Source organism: Juglans regia, chromosome 2, assembly GCF_001411555.2.
Source record: "Juglans regia cultivar Chandler chromosome 2, Walnut 2.0, whole genome shotgun sequence".
NCBI lineage: Eukaryota > Viridiplantae > Streptophyta > Magnoliopsida > Fagales > Juglandaceae > Juglans > Juglans regia.
In genome coordinates, this window is record NC_049902.1 from 30,624,943 (window position 1) to 30,650,625 (window position 25,683).

At 36.9% G+C, this 25,683-nt stretch overlaps 2 protein-coding genes and 1 non-coding gene across 3 annotated transcripts; all 3 read right to left on the minus strand.

Annotated features, from left to right (window-relative positions):
- Positions 1-1,286: 1,286 nt before the first annotated feature.
- On the minus strand, positions 1,287-5,444 carry LOC109014498 (homeobox protein BEL1 homolog). Its single transcript, XM_018996990.2, has 5 exons — positions 5,035-5,444; positions 3,801-4,854; positions 3,002-3,384; positions 2,499-2,559; positions 1,287-2,267 (listed from the first exon to the last, which is right to left on the minus strand). The coding sequence occupies exons 2-5, from the start codon at positions 4,722-4,724 to the stop codon at positions 1,617-1,619; spliced, it is 2,019 nt and encodes a 672-aa protein (XP_018852535.2). The 5' UTR covers positions 4,725-4,854; positions 5,035-5,444; the 3' UTR covers positions 1,287-1,616.
- Positions 5,445-19,904: 14,460 nt separating this feature from the next.
- Positions 19,905-19,977, minus strand: TRNAA-AGC. Its single transcript has one exon. It is a non-coding gene; the product is annotated as a tRNA-Ala (tRNA).
- Positions 19,978-21,506: 1,529 nt separating this feature from the next.
- LOC109014496 (BTB/POZ domain-containing protein At1g63850-like) lies at positions 21,507-24,640 on the minus strand. Its single transcript, XM_018996988.2, has 3 exons — positions 23,125-24,640; positions 21,949-22,918; positions 21,507-21,826 (listed from the first exon to the last, which is right to left on the minus strand). Exons 1-2 carry the CDS (start codon positions 24,112-24,114, stop codon positions 21,980-21,982), a joined length of 1,929 nt encoding a protein of 642 aa, XP_018852533.1. The 5' UTR covers positions 24,115-24,640; the 3' UTR covers positions 21,507-21,826; positions 21,949-21,979.
- Positions 24,641-25,683: the final 1,043 nt, after the last annotated feature.

The window sequence follows — 25,683 nt, forward strand, 5'->3', positions numbered from 1 at the left end:
TAGAAAGTTGAATAAAATATTATCAGAATATATATTTTTTAATATTATTTTTATTTTGAGATTTAAAAAAGTTGAATTGTTTATTTTATTTGATGTGAAAATTTAAAAAATTATAATAATTAGATAAAATATGTTGATAAATTTTGTGAAAATGAACAAGACAGCTTTAATTAATGCATGCTTTTTTTCTTGAAATTAAACGTGCATAATATATATGCAATCTAAATAATCTTCCAAGGCATTCCTTTTGGGCAGAGAGACATAAACAAATATACAAGGGAAGCAAAACTAAAAAAACAATTTGCATGCAGGAGTAATATTTAATGACGCTTTATCATTCCTAGGATTCCGTGCATGCATGTAAGTAAAACCTAATGCCTTTTTTATGTCGGCCTCCAAAGGTATAGGGCGCGCGCAGGCAGACACACACACATATATATATATATATATATATATAATTACTGGTGTATATTCATAAAAGAGTTCTAACTTTACGAATCTCTTTTCCAGCTTGATTTACCTTTCCCTTATTAAAGCCGTTAGCATTCGTAAGTATGAGAGAGTCCTCATACATCGTCTCTGATGAGAGAACATCGCGCGCGCGCCATGCAGCATGCATGCAATATTATCCTTAAACGTAGAGTGAGTATTAGAAATTTTGTTTGACCAAAAGTAGGAGATGCATGAAATATGGCTAATCTCCATTTGCATAAGCTTGCATGAAGAACGGCTTACCAACACCTAAATCTCTAGTGTGTCTTGAAATGGAGAAAGTTCTTTTGGTGTTACTATATATCCCTCTTCGATCGACCTTTAACAAGTTGCAACTTTTAAGGAACAAAGAGTCCAAGAAAACCCTAATGCCTTTCACACTAACTAAAAAGGCAGTTATAAATGAAAGGAAGCCTTTTTTTTTTTTTTTTAATATGGGGAAAAGCAGCCGCATAAACTACTCCAAATTTAAAGTTGGCAAATGATCATAAAGCAGGCAATACGTATTGGCATGAGATAGCATTCTCATGCGGTCGAATTAGGGACCACAACCCATCAAATGATCAAGATATTTTGTAATTTCATCTCAAAAACTAGTTAGGAGCCAACCAAATTGTGCTGCAATATCATGTTTAATGTCTGCCAGCTTCATAGAAAATTAAAAGATAAAATACAAAAAAATCTCCTTGAGCCCCACGATTTTCCAAGCACTTTAGAGTGGAAACCTAGTCATGGTATATGTTAAAAATTAATTGATCTTTGAGAAAAAGAATCTGCCGAAAAGAAGAAAGAAATTAATTAAGTATATTCATTGCATCAATCACCAGCAGTTTCAACTTAGCCTAAAGGTAATAATTATAAGGTGGATCATGTTCTTACAATAATCAAGAAAAGTTTCCAAAAAATCACCAGCTAGCTAGCCATGGATCGTGAGATCATCATATTCTTATACTATTATCCAACCAAGTATAGCTTTATGTATCATGTATGTATGAAGTATTTATAATATATATGTACCTAAAACAATTTATCTACGGCCATCACCAATAAAATTCACCGCCTTTGATAAGAATTTTTCTCCAAACTACTCTCCAACCACATCGGACTTAGCTAGTAATTCGATTCTATCCAGCCAAGTCGTGAAGCAGCTGCGCTCCCATCAAATTTCTGTACGGGAGATTCTGTCCTTCGCTATCAAGAAGCGAGTACTGAACTGTTTGGCATTCATCAATGTGCTCTCTAGCATAAAACAGAGAACTTTGCGAGGCAGGCGAGAAGGCTAAGCTCACCCCACTCCCACCATGCTGCTGCAACCCTAATGTCAAAGACACACCACCACTGTTTATATTCTGAGTAGCACTGTTATTGGCGTAAGACACCGCACCAGCCGGGTGTTGATTATAAGATGAAAAGTCCAGCTCCATCGCCCCATATGCCTCGGCGACACGCCCGAAACCGTGTTGTTGGTGCATGTGGATAGGGTGGTTTTGAAAGGCTTTAGTACTGGTTTTAGAGTGATTTTTGTCCGGGTTATTGCTGATCATGACGGATGAGAGGCACTCAGAGTCTATTCGGACAAGTTGGTCCTGGGTAGGTTTTTGATCCTCAATGCGTGTTCGAAGCGGGTTTTGATTTTGCCGGCCGTTCTCATCAAGATCTGTAACTCTATCCGAGGAAGTCAAGTTGTTGTCTTGCTCTTTTGTCTCCTCTACGTACATATCTTCTACCATGGGTTTCCACAGCCTCACCCTCGCATTAATGAACCAATTGGATACCTGTAGCAACATACGTAACAACAAAGAGGCATTAAATTAATACACATTATAAGCACTTGTCAGTTAGTAGAATTATGTGTTTGTTTATATTAAAGTATGGATCCCAAGAATATCTTACAAAGAAAAGGCAGTATGGATCCTAAGATCAAGAAGATATGCCCTATTGATCTATGAAATTAACTAATTCACGAGAAAAGGAAAATAAAATATAGAAAGATGTGAATCATGTGCCTGGCTTCTTGAGAGACCAGTTTGGCGGGCTAAGATATGTTTATCAACATCGCTTGGGTACCTGCATAAGTTTCACGAGAACACAGTGTTAGTTACCTACTTGTGTCTGTGGTTGAGAGAGAGAGAGAGAGAGAGAGAGAGAGATGGGTCCTATGAAATTAGCATTAGATCCACATAAAGGTAACAGAGAGGAAGCCTGGCAAATATCCAGAAATAAATTAAATCGTTGATAGTAAGATGACAAGAAGGAAATTGGAATCTGAATTTTGGTGGGTAGAAAATACCAAAATATATATTGTTTTTGCAAGCAAAAATTACAGAAACTTGACGAATGAGAAAGAGATCAACTAAATGAACTGCAAGTATTTTACATGATTTATTTTTCTTGTTTGGCAAAATGTTGATTCTTTTGTGAAATTAATCATTTTTGTAATTAACATCACTTGCAAAGAGAACTCCATAGTTTGGAAAGAGAATAGAGATCGTAATCAAGAGGGAATTACGGGTGGAGAAAATGCTCAAAAAGCCACGCTCGAAGAACAGAAACGGATCGCTCGGGAAGGCCGCGTTGGGGTCTCCATGGATGGCTCTCCATCATGTTCATTTGCTGAAACGCCCTCTGTTGCCTCAGTGTTTGGTCAAGAATCCTAAGCCTTGGTGTTTCGCCTCTGGTTGTGCCGGGTGCAGCAGTATCCTTTTCACCCATGGCTCCCTTGGTTGCCTGAATCTGACCCACAATCCCATCTTTCAAACATCTAAAATGCCTTGACATGGCTTTTGAAGCCAACGCAGAGTAGACAGTCGCCGCCCCGTTGCCAGCCACGGCTTCGAAAGACGACACCACTGCCTTCATTTGATTACAATAGTGCCTGTACCTTCTTTCCACCTTAAGAAGAAGATCAAAGAGATGAAGTGAAAGATAGCTCAAGTTTTTGGCACAAGAGTTACGGCATAGAATATTTTCTACTTTATTAAAAGACTAATAAGATGAAAATAAGATGACATGAAAAGACGAGGGAATAGAGTTTCTAAAGGTAAATGAAAAGCCAGAATTGTCACGGTGTGGCCATTAATGAAAGGGCCCGCAGTCTCTTAATTAGTTCAAGAATCAAGTCTTAGAGACCCCAATCCATCAACCACCAAGTTAGAACTTCGTTTGATACTAACTTCAAGAAAAACAGATATTTCTTTTATTTTATTTCCAATTTTTGAGGAATGAATGAAAATCAGCGAGGAAAATGGCAAAAAGAAAGGATCCAGCTTATTGGAGTATAACAAGATCTGCAATACATATATATGTACCTCTTCCAGCATTGAAAGCAATTTTGTCTTTCTCTTCTGCAATTCCATGTATTCGAGGGAGTGAAGAGCCTGCTTTCTGGAAGAACTACTGCCATTATCCTCTTCCCACTTCTTGGCCTTGTGGGGCTTTTGCTTCAGTGGATCAGTTTGCTTTGCTCCAAGGCTACAGAGCTCATTCAGAAGTTCCTGTGCAGGGGCCAAATACTTTGAGTTCCTGAGCTGGAACTGCTCTTGATGAAGATTTGAAGCTTTTCCAAATGACCCATCTTGCATTATTTGTTGCTGTTGGATGTTGGATGATTTTCCGTAAAACCCATCTCTAGAACTTGAAGCAACAAACCTCATATCATCTTCTTGGTCTTGACGGTGATGATTACTGTGCCTTAGCTCGAAGGATTGTACCCCTATAGTCGAAGGATTGCTTGAACAAAGAGAGAGTGAAAGACCTTGACTTGGCCTTTCATTTCCTTCACAAGGAAACACACATCTCAAAGAAGAATCATCGATGAGAAGTCTATTCTCCTGCCAAGCTCCAGATTCTTGTGCTGCAACTATTAGGTTCTCGCTACTTGTTTCAGAAATACCAGTTGTGAAATCAGGCTTATTGAACTCATGCTGATAAAAATCACTCGTAGACTCGTTGATCGTCTTTGAAGAGGATGGACCAGGGTGGCTTTGAGACTTTCCAAAGAACCCTTTCCACATGACTGAGTCACTGTCACTCTGTTGGTGTAGATTCTTTGAAAACCCTATCATATCCATGCCAGTGGTCAAGTTGAACATCTCTTGGTTGGACCCAAAGCCTTGGATCTGGTTCACCAGATGAGTCTGAATGTTCGGGTTACTCGATGAAACATCCGAGTAACAAAAGCCAGCTGAAGAAACCATGTTCCCGGATTTACCTTCACAGTGTTCTCGAGCCATGAAACACAAATCTTCTCTTGCTTTTAATATATATTACGCTTGCACGTAGCAGCTTCTGATATCGAAATGGATGTTGATTCTACAATTACAATCCTACCAAGATTCACTCCAACGAAAAGAACCCAGAAACCTGTATCAACCCACAGTGGAAGACCATCAAGCAATTTCAATGATCAGATTTAATTTATGAGGTAAAAGAGATTACCCTTGTGATTCATCATGTGGAAGAAAAAAAAAGGGAAAAAGAGGTTATTTTGGTTTCTTATTTATGTGGAAACTAAGGAACGAGAAAGAACGGGAGAGACTTTACCAGAAATGGAAGAGTGGATTCTGTGGCTGTGGAGACCAAGAAGTGATGCACGTATTTGTGTTGGGGGTGGACCTCGATCGGTAGAGGGAACTGGCTAAACGATGGGGAAGGAGGGAATTCTTCTCTTAATATGCCAACATGAATATGGTATTCCATGAAAGCCAACCTCGGAAGAAGGATCAGATATATCTCCTCAGAAATAGAAGATCAGATAAGGGTGATGATGACCTCCCAGCCATGTTCATCATTTGAAATATGCCTCTCCTTCTCTCTCCTCTCTCTCTCTTTCTCTACCCTCTCGCTCTGATGATGACGATCTCCAAGCCATGTTCATCATTTGATACAAGCCTCCCCCTCTCTCTCTCTCTCTCTCTCTCTCTCTCTCTCTCAGTCTCGTGGGTCAATGCAACATGATACAAATACATCCAAAATAGACTTCTTAAAAAGAAAAAAATCAAATAAGACTCTCAATTATTTCACATCCAACAATTAAAAAAATGGCTTTCATAACCTAGAGAAGAAAAGGCAACACATAAAATCTCAAATCTATATTAAAAAAAAACTAGGACAACTCAGTAAACTGGCCCGGTTACAAGGTAGTACTGCTGATGTAGGAGGACCACCAACAACAGAAAGTAATGAAGTAATGATCGTCCTTTGCCTGGTACACAAACTACAAGCCGCCATATGACTTGTTCTGTATATTACTTTAATGATTTTCATAACCACCCTCTCTCAGGACTCTCAAATTAAATCCTGCCAAAAACCGAGTAAAAATATTTAAAAAAAAAGAAAAGAAAGGGATTTTAGATGTGTATGCAGGGGAACAAATCCCAAGAAGCAGTTTTCAAAGTAGGAGTTGTTAGCAGGCTTTTTCAGATGGGTTTCAGAGAGGGTTCTGTTGGGGGGTTTTTTGGTGGGCCTGCCTATGTCTGCAGTACTTCATCTGAACCTAAAATCGAAGGCTTCCTTCCCTTCCCTATGTAAATATGAAAAAGTCTCAGATTATTTTGTTTTCTCAGAGACAGATCATATTGGGGTGAAAGATGGAATAGATGCGCATGGGGATTACACAAAGTGTTCCCAAAATAAGGAACTGTGGGTATGATGAGATGAGTGGTCCATTTGCTTTTCCCATCTCTAATTCTCATTAATTGGTGTATTAAAGTATTCCACCCATCATCCTCTCTCTTGTTCTCCTCCACATTGATTGGGACCGCATCTATTCTTTTTTATTTATGATGGAATTATGCCCTCTCCACGCGCAGGATAGGATGTTTTGTCACTAACACACAATCCTACACCATGCACCATGCTTGTATTTATTAATACGCCAAATACATAGATAAAATGGAAGCTGATCTTTACATCAGTTAATATATGATTGATATGGTCTCAGAGTAAGCAGTGTACGTTTTTATGTCCAAACTTAAACATAGTATAATTCAAACCCAACATCGCTTAGCGTGGTTAAATTTTCCTTCACTCAATCATCCAATGTGACTTGAGGCCGACCTCATATTGAGTTTTGTTATACATCAGTCAATATTCAATTTCACAATTGATAATTTTTTTTATAGAATATGAAGTATTTTTTAAATATGAGATAATGTATAATAATCGATATTTATTATTAAAGACATCATTAAAGACACAATTTTCATCTCACTTTCATTTTCAAGTTGAAGAAAACGGGCTAATGCTATGGACCTAACAACAAATTTAACGTTTCCATGGTCGAAACAACGTGCATGGTACGTACGCACGCACCAAAGTCACGAGAGTGTGGGTTTAGAAGGGGAAAAAAACCATTAGCTTTTTGTCCCTTCAAAAGCAGGTGGTCCTATATCAGGAGCTCTCTCCGTCGCTTGCCATTTGGTCCTTCCTAATCCTATGCCCTACACCCACGATGACATCATTTTCCTCTTTGGCTTTCCCTGCTTTTGTTAATTTGTACTCTCTACTTTCTAGTCATGTGGAGCAAGGGAGTACACTACCCACTCCTGCGCATAATAGCAAGCAACGCATGACTCAAGTACAGTCTCACTCCGATACATGCAGATCCTCCGATACAGGAATTTCCAGAGGGCACCCTCTAGAAACGAGGGAATAGTGAAAGAGACAATAACCTTTTACTTTTCGATCTATAAAGAAGTTTTACACTATAAATATTTATTTAATTAATATGTAATTTATTTTTTTTTATTTTTTTATTTAAATACATATATTTAAACATTAAAATAAAAGAATAAAAATAATAAATTACATATTGATAATGACGTATAAGATTTATTTAGAATTTCTAGTCAATATGATGATTTGGTGCAAATAATTAAGGATACAATTTGGGTTGAAACTTGTAACTATGGGGGTGTAGGGTAAATAGGAAGAGAGGGTGGTCCTGTCTTCCATAAACTTTATGGATGGACCATTCTAAATGGGATAAGGTAATGGGGGGAAGGTAGTACAGTGGGACTATGCACCAATGGGTTATTTATGTAACTTTCTTTTGGGGAGGGGGAGGGGGGATTGGGTAGGGTTGGACCTAGGCTCTAGCTAGGTAAATAGAGATGGGAAGTGGGAGTCTTTTTGGAATTGAAAGTAGTACTGTGCAATTGAGTGGTTCAAGTTACTGTCTGAGGCTACGGATTGGTGATGAGTATGGTAGATGCCATTATTACTGCTGGGGTCTACTCCAATATGGTGTACTTTAGATTGTACGGAGATTAAGTGTGTGTCGGTTTTTTTTTTCCACTGCATTTGCCCTTTGAAATTGGCTTTGATCTTGCCTTTTGAAGATTAGGGATATTATTGTCGGGGAACTAGCAAGCTGATGAAGCTCGATCTAGCTCTTGAATTTAATTACATAGCTCGATCAAGTAATTTGTCGTACGGAGTTATTATATGCATATATATATATATATTAATTACTACTCTATTACTAAAGATTTAAAGATCATTTCGATTTATCTCATTATTATTTATTATTATTCACAAATTTAACTACCATTGATAAATTATCTCAACTTGTATCATTTTATCTCAGAATCCAAATAAGACGTAAGGCTTATATTGATTCTTTTTCTAAGATGAAGTTGAATTTTGTAATATATATATTCTCTATACTTAAAAAGTGACTATAAACGTGAACAGTAATAAATAGTATGAACAATACACTTGTTTTACGCTTTTCTTATTGCCCTTACGTCCCCCTCTACATCCTCATAGTAAAATCACCACACAAATCACAAATCAGGAGTTGTCGGTTGGAGGAAATGAGGAAGTGAAGAGGTCGTCGGCAAAGGACGATGCTGGTGGTGGTGGTGGTGAGGTGCCGTAGGGGTGGCTAACGGCGGCGCTATGGGGAGAAATTTGTACATGTAGAGGGGCTGTGTGTGTGAGTCTAGGGTGGAGCTACATATGGTGGGTTCCATGGAAGGGCTCCACGACGTGAGGGGAACTCGATGGTGGTGCTTGGTGGAGCTGGGGCTGAGCCGCGGTGGCGAAAGGGTGGAGAACTTGTGCGTCGAGACTCATTTCGGGTTGTTCGCGTGCGGCTGAGAGACGACCTGCCAAGGGGTTTCAACGGTGGGGTTTGCTCGTCGGTGTGAGGGGAAGCCAGTGAGATGGTCCGTTACGTCGCAGGGTGGCGCACGGCGGCATTGGGCTGCTTGAGGGAGGAGATCGGATGAGACAGAGGGAAGACGTGCGTAGGGAAGGAGAGAGAGGGAGAAAGGAAAAGTGGGGGAAAATGTTGGGTTTGAGGTTTTAAATCTCAACCCTTCATCTTGAATTTTCAGATTTAATCTAACAGTAGAAATTTAAATATTGATTTAAACTGACATAAAATAGATAATTAAAATATAAATATTATATCGTACACTTAAATCAACTTTAATTTATAAAATACTAATTTTTCATCATTAAATAAATGATGAAATTTTATTAAACATTTTTAAGAGAATAAAACTATCTAATTAATTTGAATTTTTAATATAATTTAAATTCCATAATAAATTATGAACATGAATAAATAGTAATTTTACTCTTATGCATTAGACTATTTTAATATTTGAAATCACACTTTATTTGTTCCTTCAATTAGGCAGATGTGGCAAACGTGCTTTACACGTTTAGCCACTGCTAATATATATATATATATATATATATATATATGTGTGTGTGTGTGTCTAAATTCTCTAATTCATACTTTTCAATGAATTATTTTAAAATACATCAAAATCAACTCTAACCAAAAAGTGTGACATTGATTAAGTCGTGCCGCGACCAAAGGATTAGATGAGAACGTTGAGGTTTTGAGTGAGAAAATTCTAACACCCATAAACTATGAGAGTGGTGAATTAGAATTTAGTGCGAAGAAAGATTTCCTCAAAGTTCTGCTAGCTCCAACTCAATGTTTCATTTTTTTTTTTTTTGTTAAGTGTGGGTAAGAATTTAAGGGCTTCAAATGGAATAAAGATAGACACGTAACGTAGACCTTACATGCAACATTTATTATTTATTTAATACTGCACAAAAGTATTTATGCAGACATAAAAATTGTAGGATTCACTTTATATATCTATCTGTATGATCTCTTTGTATTCTTAATTACATGTCCAAACTTTAGGAGACTTGAATCCAACTTAGTTAATAAGATCCTAGCTAACTATGTCATCTTGCAAAAGGAGCAATTTTTAAACTTATTCAAAATCTTATTACAATAAGTGAAAACCAATTAATAACTAGCACATCCACGTAAAGTTGGAGCGTTTGAGCTATTCACGGGACGAAAGTGGCATCATCTTTAAGCCTGGCTATTTTTAACTATTTCAAGGGATCGGTTTAAGCAGAAATAGGTACTCTTTCATTTCGTTTTCGATGTGTCAAAGTTTGAAACATATATAAGGAGCTGGCATGCACATGACGCAAAATTGTCAAATTTTGCTATATATATATATATATATATATATATAGAGAGAGAGAGAGAGAGAGAGAGAGAGTGAGAGAGAGAGAGAGAGAGAGAGAGAGAGAGAGATCATGATTGGCAGTGACAGGCAAAAAATACCTTAGAATTCTAAATACTCCAACATGATAAAAAAAGGACATTTAGAGATAAAAGAAAGAAAATTCTTTGAGAACCTCTAAAATTCAAAATCATGTGTCGTTGTTTGGTGGTTACATTCAAATGCTTTTGCACCATGCGTTGAAATTAAATTAGATGTGCTTAATTGAATGTATACCTAGAAAAGTATATTTACATGGCGTCCATTAGAATGCGTGGAATTAAAGGCTGCCCAACGTACAAAGACTATATATATATATATATATATATACACTATCAACAATTTAATATTAAGTTGATTATAATGCCTTGTTAATTTATTTTGATCTTAATGTTATGGCATCCTATCAATAATATTGGAGTTACCTAATTTTCCTTCAAAAGATCAATAGGGTTGAAAGGCGGCTGCCTGAAAGACTATATAATATATATGCTTCCCTTTCATTGGCAGCCTAGAAATGGCAAAACCAATGGTAATAGTTATTAGCATTATTTAATATTTATGTGTTTTACAATTAAAAAAAGAAATATATTTTATAATTTATCATGACCTGAAGTATTATATATTACATTTTTTAATTCCATTCATTTTCTTTTTTTTTTCTTAGAAAAAAGAAACATATAATATAGTCTGGCCTTTTTTTCTTCCCGCATGGAAGACTAACGTTAAGGTTACGTTTGGATGTTAAGGTGATATGATTTCAAATGATTTGTAAATAGTAATCATGAATAGTAGTAAAAAAAAATGCATAATAGTCAACTATTTGTAAATAGTAAAAAAGTAATTCACTTACCAAACACAGCCTTAAAGTGAGAAGTGTGCTCCTTTAGCAATATTAATAAGGCTAGTTATATTTTGATGTTAAGATGATTTTAGATGATTTGTAAATAATAATAAATAATAATGAATTGTTTATAAATAATAAGAAAATAGTTAACTTACCAAAATACACAGCCTTAGAATGAGAAGCTGTGTACTAGCTGCTCTCCTAATGCAACATAATTTAGACGGCACCAATACATGAATTTTTTTATTCTGGCGGGCCACAATAATGATAAGCATTTTGTAGTCCAAATTATTTTAAGTAAAAAATCGTCCTTTTGTTTGGGTAGCAGTTAAAATTAGTTTATTTTTTGGCGCAGCATCAAAATCTTCATCCATTTTTTGTTCTTGGATGAACTGTCATGATCCTGTTGATGAATAAGTAACCAATCACAGTAGTCATCCATCAAACCAACGGTCTTGATCAGATCATTTTTTAGCATAATGGTTGCAAGTGTTGAGAGCATGCATGCAGGTAAGAGACAAAAAGTGAAGCTTAGCCCCTTCTAAAAAAATTCACTTGATCAAAGTGAAAGAATAGATTTGAGCAACAGCTTTTAAGGAAAACGCGCGCTATGTAAATGTAATGCATCCTGATCTTGTCTTTCGTTCGCAGATGACCCTGTTATCGACGAGAGAGGTCTTTGCTTCTCCTGTACGTACCATGCATGCATGCACGCACGAAGTTCACGCGGCTCCCGGCCTTGAAGACCTGATGATCAAGTCTTGAACCCCAATCCCATGCACCATACCATGTGCCAAAGACCAGACCTCAAGTCTTCAAACGTGAATAAATGTATACATGATACATGCTGCATGCAGTGGTATACTCTGGATTTTATTCTTACTCATGAACCAATTATAACTGCAACTCTGGAACAAATAACAAAGGCTAGCAAATTTTACTGCTCACAGTACTCTAACAAAATGGACCACTTTTACTAGATATAATTATATATATATATATATATATATATATTGGAAGCATTCTCGTACGTGCGTACGCCTCCATCATCCCACCCCTTGACACAAGCTAGCCTCGCGCAGAATCTTGAGTCTTGACCCCCACCCATTGACTTTTTCTCTCTCTCTCTCGTAATTCTTAGTTACAAACAGAATAGAAAAAAAAGGACAGCAAGTAGCAAATGATAAACCCTATCCTATTGCAGGGAAAGTGGAAGAGCAATCATAGGAAAGACCAGGCTGCAGAGCAATATTGTTTGTGTCGGGTGTCAATCCAGTACTGTACGTAGGTCCCAGCTGCAGTATTGCGACTTGCGAGTGCGCGTGTTAAAGAGAAGCATACCTTTCAAACGAAAAAAGATAGAAATTAAAAGAATTAAAGAAGGAAGAAAGAAAGAAAGAAAGAAGCACCTAAGTTTGACTGCTGAATCGCTGATCCAGAAGGAAGCTAACTGCATGGCCGGGGGCTTCCAGGAGTCATGATCCAGGCAAGACAACCAACTTGATGGTCCACCTTAATTGTAGATGAGTTCAATTCTAATTAAGTAGTGGCATGCATATCTTCAAGTAAAATTTTGAAATTAGCTATCATAAAATATTATGTTAAAAAAATGTACTTCAATTGCTACGAAATCTTTGTTATGGCTTTATGTTATACCTGAGAACAATGTTATATATGTCCTCCTAAATTTATCGTTCTTAAATTATATCGATCGATGCAATATATTTTGAGTGATTTATATTTATTCAAATAAGCACATGATATAATAAATGATATATTATATACCAAGGCCAAAGATACAAATTAATTAATTAGATCAAGGTGATGGTACTTATTGGGTGGTCATGTGTCTCTCTCAATCCCAAAAGCTAAATTAAGGGGTGAAACTTTCTCTCACACTTATAAACTGACCATCAGCCCCTTCCACAACCGATATGGGATAAACCCCACAATCTTCCCCTCACACATTGGGCCCTGCTCCGACAAACTGTTTCTCCCGCGGACTGTTAGGTTGAGACTGTCGGTAAACCTGGCTTTGATACCAGTGTCGGGTGGTCATGGGCCTCTCTCAACTCCAAAAACTAACTCAAGAGGTGATGTTTTATCTCACATTTATAAACTGACCACTTGCTCATTTCACAACTAAAAATGTGGGAGGTCACAAAGGGTGCGTTAGTCTTAGCGCTTGGTAAGAGAATTAATACTTTGTATTTGACATCAGGGTCCAATAATGTGCAAGAAAATACAAGGTTGAGGTAGATTAGGTTTGTTAGTGCGAATCAGATGGAGAAGCAGAAGGGATTCAATTTTTACAGTTCCTCATGTAAGCCTGAGAAAATCTCCTGAAACCACGGTGCATAGCAGAGGTGTGAGAGACAAGGTCAAAGCGTGTGGTGTTCCAAGGACGTCTACACCTATAGTTGGTGCTCACAGAGCTGTCAGGACGACCAAACCTCCACAATGGTCACCTAGCTTGATCTATGTCCTGCCAATTGAAGGTGGTAAGCCACAATACAAAAGAAAAATCTTGTGAGACGGGAGATTGAGCAAGTGAGAGTTAGCTAAGAATAAGTTGACTGGATTTCCACGAAGGAAGTAGAGACTGCACAAAAGATGGGCACGTCGTCGACTGAAGATAAAATAGGTTAACTATGGAATCGGTCGCTTAGATCAGAGTAGGGGACATCAACAACAGATTCTCTAATGTTTTCCAAAGTCAATTCAAGACCAGATATTCCCAGTGCAGTGGGAGTTGTGAGTCATCCAATAGATGTGCCGACTGAAGGTGATCAATGTGAGACACTAAAGTCGAGCTCGACTTTAGTTTTTCTTTTGGCTTGAAGAAATGAGTTGTGAGCTACAGAGGTGATACGGCTGATGGTGGAGGCAGTGGCTGGGAGATTGGTGGGATATGTGTGGAGCTTGGTTTGAGAGCTGAAAAGCTTCAGGCAGATTGTTCGCTCGATTGTTGCTCGAGTAAAATTTAAGTAGAGAGTTCACTCGAGGTACGCTTGACAATTTGCTCGAGCGAAGCTTAGACAATTTGTTCGTTTGAGGTGCACGCGACAGTAGACTCAACCGAAGTAAAAACCCTAGTGTTCATACGAGGTGCGCTCGATGGTTGGCTTGAGCGAATATTGCATAGATTGTTCCTTGGCGATGTGCTCGATATTCTGCTTGAGCGAAGAACCTTGATTTTTCCACCTTAGGTTTCTCACGCTAGGACCTTTATATATGTACTGTTTAAAAGTGGAAAAATATGATAAGATTGAAAGAGGGAGAGGCAAGAGGAGTTTGAGAGTAAGTGAGGGAGAAAAAAGCCCTAGAAAGAGAGAGAGGGAGTTGAGATTGTGTGAGTAGAGTAAAATTCTTGTAACTTACTATGTGTTGTAATCTCCTCTGAACAAAATCCTCTACAACTCCATAGACGTAGGTGAGTCGCATGATCACGTAAATTCTTGTGTCGTGTGATTTTGTATGCTTGATTTATGTATTTTTGCATTTATTTTTACTGTCTTTCTTGTTATTGTTGTTTATGGGTGTAGTGTTATGTTCACAACAATGGCTGGATCCCAATTATAAACATTTAAAAAGGAACTAAATGAGGTAAATGTTCGTCTGGTCCCATATTTAAATGGCCAAAGTATTAAGAAATGAGCAGACATGAGAACGATTGCTAATACATGAATCTAGGTTGATATGTTTGTTGTAGTAAGATAATGCTTCAGAACGATGTACGCACTGTTGCGTACAGCTTACTGGTCACTAAAAAAAAGGGAGAGAGAGAGATTAGTCATCTCTCACAATATATATCTATATATATATATTTAGGATGATCGAGTACTATGTCGACCATGCATACATGAAAGGTACTGACGACTGCATGCATATATTTAGATGAAAATCATACATTGGTAGAAGGTAGAAGCTGTCAATATTAATAGAGCATGGTAGGTAGGTTGACAAGGAGGGATCGATCGAGTGCAACAAATTAAAGATGATATACTACTTGGCATGCATGTTATCCACTAAAAATAAAATTAAAAAAAAAAAAAAAGGAGGAGAAGATTATGATATATTATATCACACTGCTGCATGCATCTACGAATAATTAAGAAGGTGTCTCCCAAGAAATATTTTAGGACATAGAGAATTGAAATTAAGTGTAGAAACAAAGTAATATTTTATTTGAAAAGAATTAAGCTTAGCCTTCGATCAATTGACTAATCTCATGATCATGTACAGGCATGCATGCATGCATGCATGCAGTTGAATTACTTTAATTTGTGGGGTCTGTCTGTGTAGACCAGATCAAGGACGTGTGTGAATCTAATTAATTATTAGAAGGCCATGCATATTATATGAACCCGACCGCTACCATAGAAAAATTCAAAGATCCAATTTCCTTCTGTCTCCGTGGAAAATACAAACCTTTCAAATTTTTATTTAAATTTTAGAATTTCAACGGAAGAATAATACAGTCATAAAGTAAATTATATACTATTTATTAAGAAAAATTGTACATATATACTACTATATATATCATATATCATCCCTATTTCATTATTATATATATACGATGAGATGATATTATCCACCAAAATTGGATTATTTTTTAAAAATTAAGAAATGATCTTAATTATATATAAAGAGTGATGGAAAGTGCATTATATTTTATATTATATAGTACTGGAATAGAATTATAAGAGCCTTGAGTTCAACTGAAAGAGATATATATGTGAAGTAAACATTATTAATAGTACTACTCAAGCTGGGAGTTAGATTAATGTAATGGAATTAATACTAATATTTAATAAATTTCAGTTGAACTAGGCAATATTTAATATCCCATGCATTATGCCATTTATAATTTAATCTTACAATTTTCAAAGGAGAAAGAAAGATTTAAGAATTATAATATATTCCAAAGTTTGAAAGATTATATATATAATAATCACCCTTAGATATAATATTATAAATTATTTTGAATTCTCTCCTTGGCTTGCACGAAAGATGAGTCACCGACAGGACTAAAGCCAAGAGACGTGACAAAATAAACCAAGAGAAATAGAAGCCTAAGGCATCTTTGTCTTATATGGAGAATTATGTGTTCGTAATTCATCTCAATTTATCTTATCTTATTATTATAATTTTTTTAAATTTTTACATAAAATATAATAAATAATTTAACTTTTTCAAATTTCAAAATAAATTTTTCAAATTTCCATATAAAATATAATAAATAATTTAACTTTTATTTTACTATTCACAAACCATCTCAACTCATCTCTGAAATCACTCCTTAATAATGTCTTGCTGATCAGCTAGCAATGAATTTATTATTTTTCATTCTTTCTTTACTCCCTCATAGCATATACATACATACATATATATATATATATATATAAATATATTAAACTTGTTGGGCTGATTTTTATATTCAAATTTTAAAAAAGTATATAAGTTAATTAAAGCTAGCTTGCACGTATCGTATATACTCTTGTTAGAATAATCTTTATGTATTGTCAATTACAAGAAGTTTCTTGGCGACTTTGGTGGCCTTTTCCATTGGGTGATTAAGAAAGCCCTTTTTGTAAGAGACAAATTTAATGACAGCTACTGTTTTGTAGGTATATATCTAATTTTTATTTTTTTTATTTTTTCTACTTGGGTAGACTTCATGCTTGACCTGGGATCGATCTTGGTTTTATAAATGGCCGAATAAAAAGCTAAGGAAAAATATGTATAGGATCCAATTTGTACTGGGAAATAAAACAAGAGTTTTAGCATTTCATTAATGTAATTAGTTAAAATAAATTATTTTATATTAAAAAAATAATACAACTAATCACATTAATAAAATATACAAAAAAAATATATAAAAATAACTATTTTTAAGAAAGCAAAGGACTGTTCAATTTTCAGTACTGTATTTAATTTGTTCTTCCACAGCCAAGGAAAAGCTAGGTACCTGCCATGGCATTGCTGCTGACAAACTTTCACCAATCTCATATAGTTTTGGTATTTATTTTTTAGGAATGCTATCCACTACTTGCCGACACCTCACATTATTGGTGTTTTAAATTTTTTTTTTTTTTCTTGTTCGGGCTAAACTAATTGATGTTTTTCTCTCGATCATCCCTATACCATATATTTATTAAAAAAAAGATAAAAAATAAAAATAAATGTATGATATATGTAGAAATGATGAGTAAAATTATTCTTTATTTTTTTAGTACTGCTACATACACAAACGAATTATACAAAAGTAATCTCATAAACTGATGTGGATTCATTTGATTCGTTAGATCTACTTTATAATAAAAGTAACTTTATAATCTGACGAATCACATCAAGCCACATCAATTTGTGTGATTGTTTTTGTATAAACCCTTTATGGCTAGAGTATTTTCCTTATTTTTTTTTCAAAAGTAGTAGTTTGGATCAGCATTACATGCCTAGCTAGCTACCTAGCATTTAAATAGTAAATATTTTCAAAACTCATGACCTTCGATTATGGCATGTAAAATTAGAAGGGACAATGGTTTAAACGGATCGATCACCTTTGATTGTTGAAGCCAAAATACCAAAAAGAAGGCTCATGATATGGTATCTTCATTTCCTAGAGCTTATGTAAAGATCGAGTCTCTCCAAACGAGAGTGTTAGGGCGGTTTTTTTTTGGGGGAGGGGGGGGATGAGACACAAAATTCTCATCTTATTTCATCTCATCATTACACATTTTTCAAATCCTCATACAAAATATAATAAACAATTCAACTTTTTCAAATCTCAATTCAACTTTTTCAAATTTCAATACAATAATAATACTAAAACATAATATTTTAAACATTAAAACAAAATACAAAAATTTTATTTCATCCCTCAAACCTGCCCTTAATGCTGCATCTGTACCTGTCCTCATTCGATTTTTCTCTACAACCTTTTTTTGTACATGAGACTGAGCAGAAAAATATAATAAAATAATAGCTCATAAATAATTTCCTTCCAATAATGTTTTGTTGTTGAGAGAGGATGAAATTGTCTTACACATATATAATTTGTCTATGTTAATTGGGGAAATGGGGATTGGTTTCTTCTGCAAATGATGAAGCACTAATTTTAGGAAACTCAAGATGATCATTGAGAAAACAAAACTACTTCAAAAGGGTGATTTTTTAGTTTTTAGGGGAGACATGTAGATAGCATTGTGCATTTCTTTCTCTTTTTTTTCAATGAAAGGCTAATGACATCTTAATTTCTGAAAAATAACATATATAAGTAGCAAATGGAGGGGTATAATTTATTGACTCAAGCCTAAGCCTTTCAACATGATGTCAAGAGCCTGATGGCATATAATCCGATTCTTTAAATGAAAAATCCGGTTTCGAACCCCACCCCCCTTATAAAAACAAAAACAAAAACCCTCTCAGCCTGGGAATTGGATAGGAAACTAACTACTGAACTTGGGCGGGCTGTAAAAAGTGGCAAACAAAAATCAGAAGCCCAGCTAACTGATTGACCCAATTTGTAAGACCATGAACATGATAAATAAATAAGCATTAAGCATAGCCACACACTCAGAAATTCACAGACAGATATTTTTAGATGAACAATTGGCGCAATCACACTCAGAGATTCCTCAACCTAAAGGACAAATGATTTGGGACCCTGAAGAAGCGGATTGGTCCCCTACCAGACTCCACCATTAATTCCAAGGACGAAAATTTTGTCAAACTTCAATTTCCATGGCTAATATCTAAGAACTTTTGTTTCTTGTGTAGAAATCATCAATGCACCAAGCTTGATATGGTCCTACCAGAATATATGAGGATTCCTTATATCTTATCTATCTAAAATTCGGAGAAAATAGATACAACAACATCCATCATGTATGTCTATCTATCTCGTATGAAGTATTTAAAGTCGAGATCATCCACAAAATACCTTAAGAATCTACATATTGATATTATATCTATATGTATCCAAATAATAAAAAGTGATGCGAGTATGCCGCCCAGCTTTGACCGCTGGTAATACAAGTTCTATATTTTATTTTTTTATTTTTTTTGTTTTCGTACTTTTTAAATATTTTTAAAAAAATATAAATACACTAAAAGTCACTTCCTTAATTATTAAATAAAAAAAATTAAATATATAAACTGTCAAAATAAAAAGATAAAACTAGACGACATATTAGCATTTTCCAAATATAAAAGTGTAGACAATGGTCCCCATTTTTGGTGCATGACACCATCTACGGCCATCAAACAAAGTTAGTTATGCTGAAGACACCCAAAGCACGTAGAAAGTGGATTCCTTAGAAGAATAATGCTACTCTCACCACTCCCGGTCCTGCTCCCGGTCTCGCTATATTTTTTTTTATTTTTTTAATATATATTTTTTTTACTTAATGATTAAGTAAGTGTTTTTTAATGATATTATAATTTTTTTATTTTTTTAAAAAATATTTTATAGTGTTAAAAAAATACATATATAAAAAAGTAAAATAAAAAAACACTATATTTTACACTGAGCGGGACTGAGAGCGGGACAGGGAGCGGGGGCTGTAGCACGGTTCTTCCTTAGAAATGTGCGATGTCTTGAGACTTGAAATGGGACACATGACTCACTGTCATTAATTTGCCTCCAATGAACTGAAATGAAAACTGAAACTAACGAATTAGCAAATGACTAAAACATCAACAGTCACACTATCTGTAGACTGTAGTCTTTTTATTAATTAAGTACAGCTGACCGAAAGATTGTAAATTGTACATTACAATATTGGAAGCTCTACGTACAACCTTGCAGTCCGAATTGGCAGGTCGATCTGAAACAACCCATCTTTTCAACCAACTATTGTTTATGCCTAAGCTGCAATTATTGCAAAGCTCCAAAAAGAAAATAAATATCTGAGGCATTTGCTACTTCTTCCTGGAAGAAAGGACAAAAGGAGAGAAAAGAAAGAGAGAGAAAAGAAAGAGAAGTAAAGAAAAAAGTGGACAAAATTAAAATATGGAGATGCGGGGTATCGATCCCCGTACCTCTCGCATGCTAAGCGAGCGCTCTACCATCTGAGCTACATCCCCCGCCTTTATTGTTTAGTACTTATTTTAACTACAAACTTCTTTTATTTCTGTTTGTTCGTTCCCCAATATTTTCTTAAATGTATCTATCAAATGTGTATGTATATTCATATATTTTATTTTATTTTTAATAGTTAAAAAAGTGGTTATTAATGAATTTATATATTTTTTTTCTTAGTGATTAAGGATGTTTAAAAAATATTTAAAAGAAAAGGGGAAAAATAAATTTAAAAAAAAAAAAAAACCATTTGCATTGGTATTCATATTTAGGGTGCACCCTAGCATTATCCTTTTCTTTTTACAAACTTCTGATTACACAAATGAGATGAAATGAAAGTTAAAAGTTAAATAAAATATTGATGTAATATAATTTTTTTAAATTATTTTTATTTTAAAATTTGAAAAAAAATTAAGTTATTTATTATATTTTGTATGAGCGTTTGGAAAAGTCGTAATAATTAGACGAGATGAAATGATATTACAAACCATCTTGTGGTACATTTGCAACACGTGGTGGTGTCTACTGATTGGGGAAATATAATTGGCATTTGGTGGGTTAGTCGTAATTACAAGAGCTATTGAGCTCGAAAAAACCGAAGTTGAGGAGGCCAATTCATTCCAACGTTTTAACCCGAACGCGCCTAACACCAAATGTTTTAACGAGCCAAGGCCACGGAACAAGGGGCGTTTTGATAAGGGCGTTTTGATAAGGTGAAAGTTATCGCATAAGAGCAGAGCAATAAAAACCACACCAAAGTTATCTCACAGGAAATGCAAGAAGGTGTCCCCAATATTGCAAATATGCATTGCGTATAGAGTTGAATGGGAATCTCGAAAGCTACCAAGTCATATACCAACAGAAAAAACCTTGCATAAGCTATTCCTAAGAATATGCACTCCCGAAAAAGGTCAAAAATACTTTGCCACATTCCAGCATTCACCCAGACCAAAAGGAGAGAAATCATATAAGAGTATCCATCATTTATGTTGTTTCCATCACTACTATAGATGGACATCTTAGTTCTACAACTCTTGTAAGCTCCAAACGTTCTTATAACATGCAGCCTCAAATTTGACCAAATCTCAACCAATCAAATGGTCATCGTATATCAGATAAATGAGACATAAATCACAAGGAATATGTATGGTTCGTAAATCTGGGAAGGGACATGCAGAGAGACAGCTAAAAGCATTTGTTGGAGCAAAATGTTCCGAATTTACTTGTTCAGAGAATAAAGATGAATCTTACTTCCATACAAAAAAGAGTTCTCTAAGAAATTAGAGAACTCAAGGTTAATCAACTTTCCAGACGGAGCAAATGGAACAGGGGCATTTGGATAATGAGCGGAGATATATCAGAAATAAGTAGGACATGCATAGCTTACTAGATTGTCTTGTGTCGACAGATGTGCTTTGTGTAAGGGAATGTAATATTCAAAGAACTACACTGGATATAACCAGTACGTGTTCTGTTGCATTATGACTTCAATGGTGACTAAAATACCATGCCTAGCAAGTCCACACATCTGTCATTTGGCAATTGATTTTTTATTAGCACTAATCCTGGAAGTGTACAGGCCCATGGCAATTGATTGTGGTTGACTAACATACACGTACTCTTCTTCGAGGGAGTTAATCCTCCAATTAGACAATCAGTTTTAGTATGAAACTGAAAAGAGCAACCAATTTTACTCCGTTCACTTCTCAACAAGCTAAGGGGAGTTGCACCCACAGGTCTCTTTATCTTCTTCCAGGCTAAACCTGGCTTCTTCAAAGTGAAGGCAAATACAGCATACATCTCAACGTAATTAACTCCTTGATGACAAAGAACTGTCCGTCCCAGTTTAGAAAGCTAGACGTCCAGGTTTAGAAAGGAAGACGACAAACAAAACATATGACCGTTAATGAAGGATCAGAACCAAAGTGAGAACACATAAAAGTAATGGATGTCAAAAGACCCATAAGAGCACCAACCTCTCCGGAATTGTGGAAGTAGTAGTGACTTCTAGTTGTCAACAGTTGCAGTTGTAATTCGCAATGGTCGTTGTCTTTCCTGCTCACCATTTCGTCTCCAAAAAGCCCTCCTCCACCAAACTTCAAAACCTCTTTGTATGTTTGGACAATCTTCACCCGAATTCAGGAAACGATTAAACCAAGCAAGCAAAATATCCTGTTGCCAAGAGAGAGGCAGAGTGAGAATGGTGTTACTAAGACCATCTTCTATTAAGTGACGGTCAAGGCCTCTTGATGCCCTCCTCATCCATCCAAAATCATCATAAAATGGCTCTAGCCATGTCCTCAGTAGCAAGCACCTCACATCTTTAGAAGCCAATAGCTGCCCCTTCCCAATCCCAACAAATAGCCGTGCTGTAACTCTGCTAACCTCGAACCTATGAACTGCGGCCACTTTAGAATGTGCAGCAGACAATTCAGATTGTGATGCCCATGTTCTCAAAAAATCCTCAGCTATCTGCCTATCGATCAGAATATCCAAAATCCAATGTAAATTATCTGCTTGTCGCGCAATCTGGCCCACATCCTGTAAGTGCGACCCGGCTGCCTGCATAAAATTGTGGCGAAGCAATTGCAAACACCCATCACAAGCCGAGTACAATGATTCTTTCCGAAGGTCATTCTGCGAAGAATTCTCACGAAGCATCTTCGATACCAACCCCTTCATTTCTCGCCTTGCCTTCTCGTCTTTACCTTCAAGAACTACATGTAAAAGTTTAAGCAGCACTTCTTCATTGTCTTTACCATCATCAGCTCCATTAGCAACGTCAATTGAAACCCTTTTCAAAACTTCCCCAGCTCCGACACTGTCAAGGCGGAGTTCTGACAATAACGAAGCCACCTTCTCTTCTTCATCCTCAGCCCACGGCGCAGCTTCTAAGTACTCCAAGCAAGACAAAACCCCAGCATCAAACCCAATTGCAGCCGATACCTAGACAAGAACACAAACAGTTTGGGTCCCATTTCAAGACAGCCCAAACGCATATAATTAAGCGCAAATGTTATATCTTTCGCAACTCTCAGGCAGCATTTCCTAAAACCCACAGTTTCTTTTAATATGACAAATCCGTCTATTCCTAGAGTCTGTCAGCAATGAAACAGAGGCTAAAAACCTTGGAACAGAAAAAGAAACATTACCTTTAAGATGCCAAGAACTCTGAGAACATCCTCTTTCATAAGCTTCTTCCTCAGATCCTTACAGTACATCAACCTCAAGGTTTCGATGTAAACCTCGACGTCGTCACAGTCCGCAATCTCCACGACGTACGGCGACCCTGCTAATCTCTGCGGCTTCGTCCACAGCTCAGACAACTTGATCGAAAAGAACCGGCTGTGCGCGACGAGAATCTGACGGTGGAGATTCACGGAGACACTGACGCCATCCTTGGAGCTCAAGGTGAGCTTTATGTCGCTCGAGGTCGAGTCGTTGAAATGGTTTCCAGGGCTGCGGGTCGATAAGATCTCGGAGATTCGCTGCATTGTCAGGGCTTGCTGGTCCTGGGGTGAGATTTGGGTGAGTTGCGGTTTGGGGACTGGTACGACGGCGTTTTGGGGTGGGATCTGGGTTCTGGAATGATGGAGATCGAGCTCGCTGGCCATCATTTCGAGAAGGGTCGGACTGGATCGGATCACCTTGTCGGGTGGAGGAGGTGGTGACATTGGGTTGAGAAGCCCGGCGGTGAGGACCGAGTTAAATTTGGTAAAGCCGGAAGAAAACGTATCCCGGTCGTTCATTGTGGTGGGTGTAAAGTCCATGACCGGCGATAGACTACCCGGAGAGAATCTGATCCTGAAGGTCGATGGTGAATCGGAAGGCGAAGATGATGAAAATGAGGACGAGTTAATGGGGTCCTGTTTCGAGTTCGTTGCACGTCGGGGATTCGAAGGTTGAGGCGGAGGAGATGGTGGAGGAGGTGGAGGACTTGGGACGGGTTTCGAAGCGGGATAGCACCAGGGGTTGTGGTCAGGGGTTTGAATGGTGGGCGGGTCGAGCTTCCGAGAGGAGTGTCCTGTAGAGTCGGAAGTGGCAGTAGCGGAGATGGTAGTCTCGCGGCACTTGCGGCGTTTGGGCTTGGTGTGTTGGGTTTGGGCTTTAAGGTGAGTAGTGGTTGTAGTTGCCGCAGCCATGAAATGCAGGCGTTAATGGTGTGTGGGGTTGTTGTCAGTTTGTTTATGACGTTGGCATCAGAGAACGGCACAGACAGACAGAGAGAGAATATTATTAAAAAAAATGGCGATGGAAACGAGACAGGTGATCGAGAAAGAGACAGGAAAACAAGAGAGGGACTGAACTACTGACTACTGAGGAAGCAATTTAATGTGGGAGAGACGAGTCCAAAGTATCTGTTCTGTTTGTGCGCGCCCGAGTGTTGCACTGTTGCGTCCAGATTGGCTCTTGGCTCTTCCTCTTGGTGACTTCGGCCTTATAATATGCGGCTTTGGAACTGTCTTTATAGGAACGGGCGAGAGAGAGAGAGAGAGATCCTACAAATGAGTAATTGTTTGCGTGGGATTCCTTTGTTTTTTATGCTTGCAGAATGAGCAACAATATCCCGTGTGGTTCGTTGCTTCGACGGGTGGGAATGGGACTTTTTTTGTAATCAAAATGGCCTGAGTGCTCCTAATTGCCTAAAGATATACATAATCTGTCATCATTTGCAGATGAAGTAAGACATGCGTTTACACGTTGTTGAGAGAGTCATGGTCACCACAGGCTCCAATGCTGTCCATTCATAAGACTTGTTTATTTCTGTTATAAACTACAATGATTCCTTATGTCTCCAACACTTTTGATTGATTGGAGCTTTGTATACCCCTCGGAAAGAATGTTAATTCTGAGCGTCTACACTCAAATGTCACCCTCCCCTCCCCTCCCCTCCCCTGGCATCACTCATTAGAACCGGATCTCTATCTGATTTTGGTTATTTTTTACACGATAAATCTTGTACCACCAAACAGTAGTTACTGTCGAGAGATTTCCATATATATATATATTTGACCAACAAATTCCAAAGTCGACTTACTGTTGTGTTCAAAATCGTATTAAAGCCAGATACCAAAGGTAAAAGTGAAAGTAAGGGCACATAAATGAGATGGTAAATCAGTTTGTTCAACTTAAAATGAGTACCAATGGTGGAGTTTGGACAAAGGGAGCCTTGGCTTACATGAGCTAAGCTCCTTTTCATTAAAGGCTGTGATGTGGTCTTCCTTTCTCACTCTCACAAAACACTTCTCTTCTGGGTTTAATTTGAGGGATAAAAAGAACAAATATTTGCAGAGGGTAGGCCCTGAAATGGTTGGCATGTAGCTAATCCAAAGGAGGATCCTATCAACATGGGGATTCTATGCATTTGGAATATTATGATATTTATCTTAGTGGCCTACTGTTTTCTTTCCAAATCCACAAAAAATGGTGAGGTAATATGATGATGGTGGCTGCTCCTGACCCACGTTTGGAATTATGGTCACCCCCAAGCATAAACTATGATTGTCCCTATGTCCTTGTCTAACTATTCAAATGCTTTAAAGTTCACAATATTACAAAGCAAGCTGCTTATCGATTTGTTTCGTTTCTTTTCGGTTCTTTTTTCGGATTTCTTCGAGACATCATTCAGAGTCAGTATCGAGGTGTCTTGGAATAAATCGAACAAAAGAAGCCCTGATAGGGGAAAAAAAAAAAAAAAAATCTTCAATGAA

Coding starts and splice junctions, on each gene's coding strand:
- LOC109014498 (XM_018996990.2), bottom strand. CDS start 4,724: ATGGCTCGAGAACACTGTGAAGGTAAATCCGGGAACATGGTTTCTTCA. Junction 3,385..3,800: donor TGCTTTCAATGCTGGAAGAG/GTACATATATAT, acceptor CTTCTTCTTAAG/GTGGAAAGAAGGTACAGGCA. Junction 2,560..3,001: donor TTTGAGCATTTTCTCCACCC/GTAATTCCCTCT, acceptor AAACTTATGCAG/GTACCCAAGCGATGTTGATA.
- LOC109014496 (XM_018996988.2), bottom strand. CDS start 24,114: ATGGCTGCGGCAACTACAACCACTACTCACCTTAAAGCCCAAACCCAA. Junction 22,919..23,124: donor GAGTTCTTGGCATCTTAAAG/GTAATGTTTCTT, acceptor GTTCTTGTCTAG/GTATCGGCTGCAATTGGGTT.